The 13,583-nt window shown below is 39.4% G+C and overlaps 1 protein-coding gene across 3 annotated transcripts in view; it reads left to right on the top strand.

Annotated features, from left to right (window-relative positions):
• ARK2N (arkadia (RNF111) N-terminal like PKA signaling regulator 2N) overlaps positions 1-13,583 on the top strand; it is a 43,099-nt gene that overhangs the window by 14,182 nt on the left and 15,334 nt on the right. For 2 of the 3 annotated variants that reach the window (XM_082782968.1, XM_082782969.1), the window contains exon 2: positions 476-1,292. In XM_082782968.1, coding sequence (XP_082639094.1) covers positions 569-1,292 — 724 coding nt within the window. In that variant the 5' untranslated portion in view covers positions 476-568. Of the gene's footprint in view, positions 1-475; positions 1,293-6,794; positions 13,412-13,583 lie in introns of those variants that run through there. The other variant, XM_082782970.1, reaches the window with a different exon arrangement.

The following is a 13,583-nucleotide window of genomic DNA, read 5'->3' as shown; positions in this document are numbered from 1 at the left end:
TATAAAGTTTGGAGCCCTGATCAATTGCGAAGAGATTTCTCATAAAGATGAAAACTGGACAGTGTTCTGGGCTGTCCGGGCAGATGGCTACAAGTCTGGGAGTTTTCGCTCTGGCTTTGTTCATAGGTACTAAAGTTCTTTGTTAAAAGGTTTAAAGGCCTAGGTAAAGAACTTTAGTGTATGTTGCTCATAAGACACTGGTTTAAATCTTTGTAAAGGAAAAGTAAATATTTTTGTTTTCTAATTGTTTTGATCTAGTGAGGTAAGCCATGTTTACAATGTGTGCAGTGCTGCTTTTCTTAAGTGTGTAAAAGGACGAGTAGATTGGTGTAATGGGATGAGTTCATTAGGAAAAAGTAAATGGGGGGGAAAAAAAGCAGTATGGTACTGAGCAATGCTCTCCATGATTGAAAGCAACAAGCTGACTGAGAGAGTTATTTGGGTAAATGATTCTTACTGTTCTGTTCTTGTGCAGGCTGCTGTGTTGCTGAAAACCGTATCTAGCTGACCCAGTCTTCCAGTCCGCGTGCTCCATGCTTTGAGACCAGGAGAACCTCGGCGTTCTGAAATGAAGATGGAGGCGGTGGGAAAAGCAGAAGAACTTCTCGATTCGGAAGTTCCTCCAAAGGCTTCCGAGAAGCAGGAGACTGCTCCCGATGAAGACGGACCTTTAGAACTGGAGCCACATCCTCAGAAGGACAGTGTGCCCGCTGCCTCAGACTCCGCAGTGCTCTCTTCGATGCCTTGCTTACTGATGGAACTGCGGCGAGACTCCTCGGAGTCTCAGCTGGCGTCCACGGAGAGCGATAAGCCAACGGGTGGTCGAGTTTACGAGAGTGACTCTTCTAATCATTGCATGCTTTCCCCTTCTTCCAGTGGGCATTTGGCTGACTCAGACACGTTGTCTTCCACAGAAGAGAATGAGCCCTGTCAAGCTGAAGCTGCTGTAGAGGGAGACCCTTCGGGGGTGTCTGGGGCTGCAGTTGGGAGGAAATCCAGGCGATCCAGGTCCGAAAGCGAAACCTCAACAATGGCTGCCAAGAAAAACCGCCAGTCTAGCGATAAGCAGAATGGTCGAGTTACCAAGGTAAAAGGTCACCGAAGCCAAAAGCACAAAGAAAGAATCCGGCTGTTAAGACAGAAGCGGGAGGCAGCTGCTCGCAAGAAGTACAACCTGCTGCAGGACAGCAGTACCAGTGATAGTGACCTGACGTGTGACTCGAGCACGAGTTCATCAGATGATGATGAAGAGGTTTCAGGGAGCAGCAAGACAATCACTGCAGAGATACCAGGTAGAGGATGTTTTTTAAACTGAACTGTAACGCATCTGACATCGTTTCTCAGCTGTCATGCTAAGTTAGATGAGTGACACTTGAGAAAAACCAGAACTGCAGCTCTGTAAATTTGAAGACTGCAGTATATTAACAAGATATGGGCAAACTTTAAAATCTGTTCTGAGGTTTCATTGCACTTTTGCATACCAACAAAGTGTAGAAATGGTTAATTGGAGGAAGGACTATCTTTGAATTCTGGAATTTTCAGATCTCTTCCTTTGTAAGCCTATATGAATTCATGTCAGTGCTGTTAAATCCCATTAGATGGTGATAATCTAATAAATACATTCTTAAGATAAGTGGCCAGCTTTGCTTTAATATATTAAGACCACAGCTCTGCAGCTGTGTTCGAAATGACATGGCATACCTCTTGCCTGTGTTATAGTAAGGCCCTGTTCACTACTGCACTTACACTGTGCTTTCAGCTCTCCATTTCAGTGCATGACAAACCTACTTAGCCTTATTGTAAATTCTTGCAGGTTGCTGCTGGTCACCTATTTTGGGACAGAAATAAGAATTCGTTTACAGAGGTGCCCAAGCTGTTTCCAAATCTAAATTTTCAGCGTTTTAGACAAATCTGTTACCATTTTCCTATGTTGTAAGGATCTATCATTTCTATATTTTTGATTTTCCCAGACATCCATGTTAAAAGATGGGAGGCAGCAAATTTTAGGGGCCTTCTTATGATGTTATTAGTGAAAGAAAGCTGGATTCTTCAAATTCTTGTCTGCTGAGTCTTTGTTATTTTTATTAGCCTAAGTGCCATGGACAGGATTTTGTGTGAGCTGCTCTTGCAGAATATTATACCACAGAACCACCATCGTATGGCAATCAAAAATAAAATCACATAAAAATAAACTTTTTGGCTTGCCAATTTTTACTGGGTTACATGACTTTTTGCCTTCTGTGCTAGAAGCTTTTTTGGAGATAAGTTTAAGCTTACATAAGGCAAGAAGACCAAAAGGAAAACTGCAATAATTAATATTAAGTTTCCGAATTAATGTTTGCTAGAATAGAGTTATTTAAAATATTTGTATCAGATTTTACAAATAATGATCACTGTTCTAACTGGCTTGGTTATGGTGAGTGATCCTGCCACCAGGAGAACTGGCACTTTTCCCACATACTGCTAGGAAGCAGGTTGCACAAAGGAAGTTAATGTTTATTATTGGAAAGTCTGGGAAAGGCATAATCCTCCTATAATTATTGTGCAGTAAAATTTTAATAGAGACTCTAAAATTATTTTTACCATTTTAGTAGCTAGCCAGACCTCTAGCTTTCATAGTTCTGTGCCTTTTTACTTACTCTATTTACGCTTTGCTGGGCAATAAGACCTAATGTAAAGCCTGTCCTGTGTAAGAAAACTTTCTTTCATTGAGTTTTGGGACAGCTCAGCCCCTCTACTCCCAAAACAACCCACCCACCCTCAGTGCAAAATCCCTCAGGGTACACTGCTTTCATTTTTTTTATAAAATTATAAAGTACCTTGTGACCCAGAAAGGTACCACCTGGTATTTTCAGATCTGCCCAGACTTCTGACTTGCAGTGCTGAGATCTGAAGGCACACCAGGGTACTTTTCCGTGTCAATTGGCTTCTCAGTATTTGAGCTCCAGGTCTCGCCATGAGAGGTGTGCAGTGAAAAGGTCCCATTGTGGCTGATGGAAGAACCTGTCGATTTCATGATTATTAAACCAAAGCCTGATTTTACCTGGGTTGCAAGACATGGGAGTGCAAAACCCACCTTGGAGAACAGTGACCTTTATTTATTTGGAGGCTGTTATCACGCACCTGGCACCAAATTACATTTAAGACAGCAAAACTTTTGAGCTGTCCTTCTGTGACTAGGCACAACGTGTACCTGCCAGATTGCAGTTTTCCTTTAAACAGAAACGACGTTGGTTTGTGGGCAGCAGTCTGCTAGTCCGAGGGAGAACCATCCCCTGCAGAGATGGGACAAGGGCGGCCAAAAACGCCTCCTGCACTTGTTGCAGGCTTTGCAGGCACTGCAGAGCTGTGGGCTGGGGGCTCCCAGCACCCCCCCTGCAGTGACAGGTTCATGGGCCCTCCTGTTGGGATGGGCAGAGTGGTTTAGGTTGTTTTCCTGAACGGACAGCTGTTTTAGTGCACTCAGCTTTGTGCTCTAAGCTTCCTCAAAATTTTGGGGAGGAATGAGTAGTTAGAAGATAATACAGGGTAGCAAAGCATTGCTGGAAATCTGAAAATACAGGGTTAGCCTAAACCTCGTGGATGCTAGTGAGAATTTTCTCACTGACTCAAGCAGTTTGGGCTCTATTTCGTTTAATGCCATGATTTTTGAATTACTGCAGGTGAGGAATAATTTTTTTACATATGATTGAGCCTCTCTGTTGGCAGTAGGGTTTTACCATGCTATAACAAAAACTAGATAGCATTTGCTTTGGGCATAGGAGGATGATCTTCAAGTCCTAAAATAAATTCTTCTAGACTTGCTGCTATTGAAAGGTTTGCCTTTAAATGCTTTCAGATTTGATCATACAAGTTAACTCTAAATGATATTGGCATGAGAGCAAGTCTGGAAATCAACATTTATTTCTTTGGAAGAAGGAAAGGGTTTTTAAAAAATTTAAATATAATATGAAAAGATGGTCCTTTCACCGCTGTTGTGCTTCCTACAACTCAAGAAGAGGTCTGAATTGAAATAGGGATGACTCACGTTCTAGGCTTTCAAAAATCTGTAGTTCGAAGTACTGATCTTAAAAAAGATGTTGCAGCTCATTTGTTTGAAAAAGAAAAAAGGATTTTTAATACACAGAAATCTGAAGAGAGGAGCACAGTGTGCGTGAGGGACTCTGAGCCAGTTTACTTCCTCCAAAGGTTAGTGCACAGAGCTAGACTGAAGCATCTTGCAAGGGGTGAATTTTGTTGGAAGAATGATAAGCATAGGGAAAAATCGGAGTGATTTGGAGTCAGTTCCTCCTTTGGAAGGGCAGGATAGGAAAATGGCTAGGTATTGTCCACCAGTGCTGATTGCAGTGAAGATGCAGCATGACTTCTAAACTGTTATGTTGTCTGTTTTCCTAAATTAAATGACTTTGGACGTGGTCATTATTTGGGTAGTTAATTAACAGATCCCATAAAGAGACAACAGAAGTTCCATAGGTGCTGTTCTGCAGGTGATAGCGTCTTGGCTGACTTCTAAAACTAGAGCTGCAAGCTTGCAGTTAGCAAGGGGACCAATTTGATAAACGCTAGCTTTTTAGTATTAATAGAAATGCATTTTTAGACTTACTTTTTTTAAACACCAAAGGCCACCAGTAAATGACAACCGAGTAGGATATGTTATAAGTAGAACTGCAGGGGAAGCCTTTGAAGCAGATTGGTTTGCTGCTGCTGTAAATTGTAGGTATGCTATAAATGATGCCTTTTAAAAAAAATGACATTACAGGGTAATGTATATTTCAGTACATAGTCTCTTTTAGTTTACAAAACAGTTTTGTCAGCTTTGACTGTGCTAATTCATTCTTAACTTTAAAAGCCTGCCTATATTGTATCTCACATATCACTGTCAGCAGTGGTTTTAATTTAAATTGCAGTTAAAACTTAGTCAGCGTTACTTAAAGGTGTCAGCTGTTAAATCTGTGGAATTCAGGCTGCTGCTTAGTCCTTTTGTCTTGGGATAAGTTCCCTGACTAAAGAAGAGTAAATACAAACGTATCAGCTGTTCAACACTAGGAGTATGTGAACAGAAATAATACTTTTTTCAGGGGGGAAAAAGATATTGAATATTCAAAAGGAGCCACATTTTAGGAAAAAGGTACCATTTTACTTAATTATTTTTAGTTAAATGCTATCAAAAGAGATGAAAGGTAGTTACTATAAAGTGATTTATTTTTGGGCAGTGGACCTGAATGATGAATTTCCAGCATGTCTGAGAGAGAAGACTTCAGAAGTAGGGTTTTTAATAGAAAGTCTTTGCCCCTCAACTGGAAGCCTTGCTACTGCTGAAAAGTAAAAAGAGAGTAACCCCAGGCTTTGTTTAGCTGTTACTGAAGGTCTTATGTATACCTCATTTAAATAGCTCCTAAAATGAATGTATTGCTCAAGTGATACTGTAATTTCGTACGCTCAGTGGAATCCCAATAAAGAGTTAGTGCCTTAAGCTTTTATTAGCAAGTATGCTTAGGTTGTGCAATGATTTCTCTCCCTCGTAAGATATTTTCTATTATTCTTAAGCTAGAGGATCCTGCGAGTTTCGTATTTATGTACTAAGTTGTCAGTTTATATAGCTGCTTTGTGTAGTTAACGTGGTGCTTGTCTCCTTGTGGACCACCTTTAGGTGACGTTCCTGCGTTAGGCCAGCATGCACGCATTGGTTATTGCTTATCAGACAGGTGCAAAGCCTCACCTTCTTGGGGCTTTGTTGCTTCTTAGAGGATTCCCGAGTGAACTTTAAACTTAAAAATAGAGATACCGCTGCCTTCTCTTGTTAATAAGCAGAGTAAAATAATGAGGATGGCCTTGCATTCTTGCTGCTAAAGCTCTTCCTGAACATCCCAAAGTCACGTTAACCATCCTTTTGATGGATGGAAGGAGAAAATCCTCCTTCCAGCTATGCCCAGCCTGTTTTTAGCACTGGCTAGGAGGAGTTTCGTGAGAAATGCCGCACGGCCAGCCGCTGGCTCTGCAGGTGAATTAAGGGCACGCTTGTAGCCGGTGCGAGGTGAGCTGCTGGCATCGGCATCATCACACCGACCTGATACAGTCTGTGGGCTGTTCCTCTGATGGAGCTGGGCTCTGCTGTCAGACCTGACAAAAGCTGCTTTCACCTCGTGTACTAGCACAGTGTCTGTGTGTCTTTCTGTGCTCGTGTCTGTGTGTTTGTGTCGTGTATTCTCTTCATCGGTGTTCACTATTTTTTCCCAAAGTTAAACCAAGAGCGGTAAGATCTGGGCTTGGCTGCTCTAGATGCTGCAGTCACTGCTTCAGCCTTTCTCTCTGTTATTTGTGTACGGTTTTGTGTATGTCCATGATAAAAGGGTTAATCTAGCTAAGCAAAATGCATATAATTGTTCAGGTTTATCATTTAAACAGTGGCATCTTGGACCACAGCTTAACAGAAGTAAATCTCTTGTTGCATGATGTTTCGGATTCCTTCAGTCGAATTCAGAACTGAAATTGTAAGGGAATTGGGCTAATTTGATTTATAAAACAAACGAGACCTTTGTGACAGAGTTGTCTGAGAATTCTAGAATAAAAATAATTTTGAAGCCAAAATTTATGATAACTTCAGTGCGTGTAAAATGTTGTTTATTTTAACATTAATACTGTTGGTTGATTCAATATTTGCTAATTCCTCCCCGATGTCATATCCAAGGGACACAATTAGAAAAGTTTTATTTTCCTGAGTTAACGTGCCTTAATAAACAATATTATGTTATTGCTTAATGATGTCTTATCAAATGGCCTCAATGTCTTTAAAGCTGGCTTCAGTCGTGCTGGGGGATCTGGAGGAGCGACCAGGGAAATTCCAGGATTGCTTGACAGGGGCACCGTATGGGATAGGAACTGCATAGGCAATGTCCTGGAAGAGGCCATGAACTGCTTTGCCGAGATGCAGAGGCAGACAGAGGAGAAATTTCGCATGTGGATAGAAAAGCTAACCCGTCTTGACACGGATGAAGAAAGCAAGCAACAACTGGAGCCCAGGGATCCTAAAATGCAACTAGTTGGCCAAAGAGTCCCCCCTACCACGCAGTCAGGGGCATTCATACAGATGCCTGATAGCCAAGTACTTCCACAGCAGTCGTTTAATTCTTACATGGGCTATCAAAGTGTTGATGCTACGTTAGAGTTTCCAGCGACTTTTAATAACAATTTTCCAGGTATCTTTCCAGAGAATGGGAATATTGCAGAGCCTGATCTGAATCAATCATAAACTTAAATATATATATATATATTTATCTCCTATCTTTGCAATCTTGATGTTACTTTGGATTATGCTAAAAACAAGGTTTGCTTTTCTCTTCATATATATTTGTTTCGTTTTTCTCTTCTGGGTTTGAATACCATGGTATCTTTTTTAATTTATAGAGAATATATATATATGTAGTTTAAAAAGAAAAATAAATTTACACCCATGTGCATGTGCCAGCACACACATAAAACACCTGTAAAGGGAGGGGGGGAGTGGGAAACACCGTAGGCTTTCATCACCCAACTTGGGAAAATATAACTTAGAATCCTTGTTTAAACACCCCAGAAGGAATAGAGCTATGTTTGTTACCACAGGAGCATTTAGACTGCTCATTCAAATGCTCTCTTTGCATGTTAGAACATTTATATAAGGAAATAAGTTTTATATTTAAAGATGCACCCTAGAGAACCAGACAAGATACAGACCCATAACTTTTCCTTAACTCTCTGTTTGTTCCCAATTTCTGCAGCTTGAACATGGCACACATTAGTTTTTCTTCTTCCTTTTTAGGTAGAAGTAACAAATGAGCTTGCCCTAAAGCTTTAGCTATATATAACCAGTATGCACAACTGATTTTTTTTTTTGTCTCCCATTTAGTAGTTCATTTTCTGTCCAGAGTTTTTATTAATGTCACTGCTGTCTTGCATATGACATATTTATGGAAGCAGCTGTCTGACGCTGTGTGCACAAATAAGCACATGTATACATATATATATATATGTGTTCAGCTTGGGTGGAAATCATCTCCTCTAATTTTAGGCGTCTAGTTTGCTGTTCTGCAGATCTCTGGAAAGAGAAGCACCTGTAGAGGATATCTCCTGGCAGCGTCTTTCTCTTCCATCAGTTGTCTGCACTCCCCTTCTAAATAGTTTAGGTGAGATAACTTCTGGCTGAAGTTAGGCGAGATGAATCACCCAAAAGGACATGTGTGTGCATGCGTGACCGGTGCATACAAAGCACTGCTGCTTCCCTGTGTATATACGATCAAACTGCATCCTTCGTGCTGGGATAAAAATAGTGGTGTCAGTCCTAAGATAAGCAGCCGTTGCTGGATGGATTGGTTCTTGGCACAGGAATTCAAAGAAAGGTTTGGCAGGCAGATGAGCAAGCACTGTGGTGGTCGGGAGGAATGGTTTGCTGCTCTGGGTCAGACAGCAGGAGCTTCTTCTGAACCATGCTGGAATGCTGCTGAAATCATTATTTACTTGTGACTGGGAATGCCAGAGCACTAGTTTCATTTAAATAATACAATAACTTGCTATTGCGTGGATTTTTTTATACTGATAGTTATCCTGAAAAGGCAGGCTTGAAACTGTGATGTTTAAAGTAGAATTAATTTAAAATATATATTAGAAACCTCTATTTAATTCTTACTATTACTACTACACACAGGGATTTTTGTTCACCTCTCCAGTAAGGCCTTTCTTCTCCATAGAGAAGAAAGTAACTTCTCCATAGCTACCAAAAATGTATACTTCTCATCAGCTAGAACGTGTTAAAAGTTTCTAATGCAAATCAAAATTTTAATAATGGAAATTGAAATTCTTTGCATAGGCATAGTTTAAGTAAAGAGAACACTACAGGTCTCTTTTTGCTCTGCTATTTTGTCTTTTAAATATCGGTCACTTCTGTTTTTTTCTAATTATTTTAGCCAAATTCCTTTTCTTTCCATTGGAAGTAACCACTGTATCTTCTGTAGGTCTAACTTCTTCCTTCCTGAAGTCAGTGGGAGATTTTTCATCAGTTTGTGGCTTTCAGATCAAACCTGTAACCAGAATTCAAGAAATGCTTTTTATTCTTGGTATAATACTGTCACTGGTGTTTTAACGTTGTTCTTGGCTCAGACTCTTTTTTTTTTTTTTTTTTTTAAATTTGTGATGCCTTCATTAAATAGAAAAGTTAGAGAGCTACGTTATTTTCAACGTAAGTGTTTGAAAGACTATGCAGGAGATAATTTTTAAGAACTGGAATAAAATCTATACAGAACATACCAACTTCATGCTTAATTTTGATACAAAGATTTTGATATGAACTTACGAGAAGACTCCCTCATCTGAATTTGTGTGCATTTTTAACTTAACTGTAGGTAAACTTTAAATGAGTTACATTTAATTGCAATTTAATAAACGTATCTGCTTAAAATTTAAGGTCATTCAGGGAAGATAATTTGCTGATATGAAAAAAAAAAATCCTCCTGTTGTTCATAGATTTGATATATATACCTTTATGATGATAAGAGCAGCATATTTTAAAGCATGACAACCTTACAAAGCCTTCCCATGCATGCAGAAGCAGCTTTTTGCAGTGACTGGTTTCTTTTAATGTGTAGGCATCACTTAACTCAGTATGTCTGTAAGCATGCTCTTAGCCTTTTTTTATAAAGCACTAGGTATGGAGCAATTAGGTATTTCAAAACAAATTGTGTAAGGGGATCAGTTGAGCTTATTTTTCTCTCAGACTTCTAAACTGACTTTTATGTACTGAGCTCATAAATAGATAATAACTTTGGGGATGTAGCCAGTGAAATTTCTGCCTACCTTCAATGTCTTGGTTAGGTAATCTTTTTTTCTTTAAAAACAAAACAATAACAAAAACAAAGCAGAATTGAAATAACTTAGTGTATTAACAGGTAATTTGCATTTGAATACTGTAGACAAAAAATAAAAATTCTCCAACACTTTTATCCATTATTATTTTATTTTATTTTTTTTAATGAAAACAATTACAAATGTGAAAGAACAAGCAGACAATTAAAGATGTAATAATACTAGGGTCAACTTATTGAAAGGCATCCCGAAGGCTGAGGGGATGGTTCATCTCAGATGTAATTGGAACTCATTTTCCCTATGAAAGCTGCCTAGCGTTGAGGATACCTGTGCAAGACCAATGGCTGTAAATGATTTTGGAAACTTCCAGGCTCCTGATAGGTAACTTCAGAGGTTTTCGTTTTCTGGAAAAATGGAAATATTTTTGCTGTAGTATCTGACTACAGTTGAGTTTGCCCAGATTTCCATTTTAAGTCTGTTTTCAAAGGGCTTTGACTAAAAACTTTCAGGGAGTTAGAATTTCTTCAGCTGAAATTTTAACATAAATTTTAATCTCATCGATTCAGTATTGCATTAAAGTAGTCCAGCCTTATTTAAGTGTGTCAGGAGGAAACACTTTTGCTTTTCAACCTGGAGATAGATTTTTTTTTTTTAATGTATGTTTTTGCTCACATCTCAAAAAATTGCTTTAAAACCACTGAGTTTAACACATAGAGGAGAATCAGTAGGACTTTTTGCACAGGTATGGAGAATCACAAATGATGATTTGGAGTTTGTATAATTTTCCTAAGATTTATACTTCAGAAAGGATTAAAGACACATTCTAGTTTCTTAAGTAGATAATTACACGTGGTCTTATGTTTTCGGAAGGGTAGATGCGTCAGGTCAGATCAGCTGGCGTAGACCAGGATAACTCCAGTGTAATCGGTGCCAATGTAAACCCAACTGGCCTATTCAGGTTTCTACGTTGCCATTTTTAATATTGAATTATGTTCTCAATGCGGCAAACATTTCTGCATGGGAGTAATTGAACACCCCTTCCATCGACTGCAGAGTCAGGATCTAGTAGGAGGCGAAACACAGCTACTTCACTAATGTTTTTATATGAGTGCAAACGAGCCTTTAGAGGAAGGACTAATTGAAATGTCACGAAATGTCAAACTGCCAATTCGGTGAATGAAACATTACAGGATCTGCTCCTAGGGTGGGATCCAGTGCAGAAGCCCTTGGAGGTCCTGGGGGCTGAGCACTCGTGCTCCTTCCCCCCTTGAGAAGGGTTTGAGAGGTACAGGCAGTCCCCAGGTTTGGCACACACGTCGGTTTAGCTGAGGGTCGGGGGCTTTTCTTTACATGTTTCTATCAAAGTAAGTGAATTTTCAGGGCTTGTTTAGGAAAAAAGGTATTTTTTTTTTTTTTAATTAGCACACAGAATAAAATAAATTCAAGTCAAGGCAGTGAGCCTTAAAACAGTCTATTGGAAAAGTAACTGAGCAGGGGGAAAAAAGGCAAAAAAAAAAAAATAATCCTAGGCATTTCAGGTATACCAATCTTTATTGTTATTTCTAACAGCATTAGGACAAAATAATTCAGGTAGAAATATGCATCTGTTTGTGTTATTATTTTTTTAAGTTCACGGTGTCTTAGTGTTCGTGCAGGATTGTTTGGTTATTTTGTCAGAGCTGCTAAAGTTAAGACTGGAGGACCGGTCTTAAATGTGCTGGAATGAGGTTGGGCATTTATTTTGCCAGTCGAAACGTATTTATATTATCACCGCGTTTTCTTGTTAATGTATTTTGTTTCTTTCTGTATCACATACTGTAAATGTCTTTAAGTGCTATCCTGTGTCTTTAAGGGCATTAGAAATTAAATCCCAGCCCTATTAAAACCAGTAGAAAACCTCTACTAATTTCAATGGGGCTGGCATTTCTCCTCATTAGCAAAGGAACTTGCTGCAGGTTTTGGTCAGAGACTAAGGGGACTCTTTGCCTGATAAAAGTGTGTAAATGGGGCTCCCTGAGCTGCTGTTTGTTTTTTTGAAATGATCAAGGTCTGCACTGTGACCACTGCAGCTGTGTTTGGAAGCATTAGAACAAACGCGCTGTGCAATTAGTACTGTAGACGCTAAATACTCAGGCTGGTTGATGAAGATGGACAGTACTTCGCAAAACATGCAGCTAGAAAACGCTTTTTCTCACAAATTTTATTAATCTCATGGTGCTGGATCAGCAAAGCAAAGGCACACGGAGAACAAGATTAAATTAAGACCGATTTTGAGCGCTCTGTTACATCTCAGACTGATGGGCAGGGGTTAGCCCGGACCATCAGGCGTTCGGTATCTCATCGGGCCGCAGCAGCTCGCCGTGGGAGGATGCAGGCCGTGCTCCAAAAACGTGATGCTCCTGGCAGGGTGAGCCTGCCTGCACTTGCCTGCCTTTTGCTAAAGTAAGTTGTGCCTCCACAGGAGAGTTTGTGGTTGTAGCTCTGTGTGATGCTTTCAAATCCCTCCTGATAAACCTCTCCCCAGGAAAAGTAGGGAAGAGAGCTGGCTAATAGGTCTGCTTCCACAATTAAGCCGTCATTAAGTAGCACCAGTGACAATGAGTCCTGTTGTGCGACAGACATCGTGCATTTCCTCCTGTTCTCAGTGCACAACCATGCTCCGTGCGCCTTTGCTTAACACACATTGAGAATACCTTTATTGCGTCTCTCGGTGTAATTCGGTAAAACAAATCCAAGATACTTTCCATCTGGCCATCAAAAAGCCTGAAAGAATGAATGTTGATCAGCAAGACTTGAATTTTTGAGATCTCTTCTGGTGTGATATATTATAAATGATCCAGTCTGAGAACAGATACTCATTTGATCATGTTGGTTTTCATTATTTTATTATGATAGTTTAAAAAAAAAAAAAAAAAAAAAAAAGCTTTACTGTGTGAAATGAAGGAAACTGTGAGGAAAATGGATTCATCATTTTTTTGTTCACTTTATGATTTTAGGGAGAATGTTGTTACACTACTATTGTTTTTTATTGTATTTACCATGTATTCTTTGCCTAACCCTGTAAATTTTGAAATGTAACTACTGTAACCTGGAATAAATAAATAAACATAAATAGTAATGAAGTGTTTCATGTTGCTAAACAACATTTAAAAAAAAAAAAAAAAGGCAAAGGTCTCCTGCCCCACACCCTCCTTTGGGAACTGCTTTAGAGTTCAGATCCTTTATGCCATCTGAACTGAGCCTGCTTTTGCTGTAGCTCTGGATCATGTCTTAAATAATACCAGGTTTGTATTGTTTATCTAAAATAAATTAAAAAAAAAAAAAAAAAAAGTGGTTGCTTCAGCCTGTACTCTTATATACGAAGCCATCCTGTTTAGGTGGAAGTTACTGGTTTGTCTACTACAAAGCTATTTCAGCAAGTCATTTGGGATGCAATCCTCTGGATCTTAGTTTTTGGCACCCAAAATTTGTTTGCCTTGATTGCCATAGTGATTATCTGAGCTTTTAATTGATGGGGTTATTAAAGTCCATGCTATGTTTTGCTTAATCTTGAAGTCAGTATAGTTATCCCTCAAATTTGTGCGAGGTGTAGATGAAAGGTGTTCTCGGGTCTTTTTATTCTTTTAAAATATCTATCTCAGTATTCTCTCTTGCTACATAAAATCAATAATTTAATTCAAGGTACTGGGGTGGGCGTAAAACAGAGCAATGCCTTTATTCCTGAAGAAGACCCAGAGGTGAGGCCGTGG

The sequence above is a fragment of the Aythya marila genome (genome assembly GCF_965140915.1).
Source record: "Aythya marila genome assembly, chromosome: Z".
NCBI lineage: Eukaryota > Metazoa > Chordata > Aves > Anseriformes > Anatidae > Aythya > Aythya marila.
This window is presented reverse-complemented; position numbering and strand designations above follow the sequence as displayed.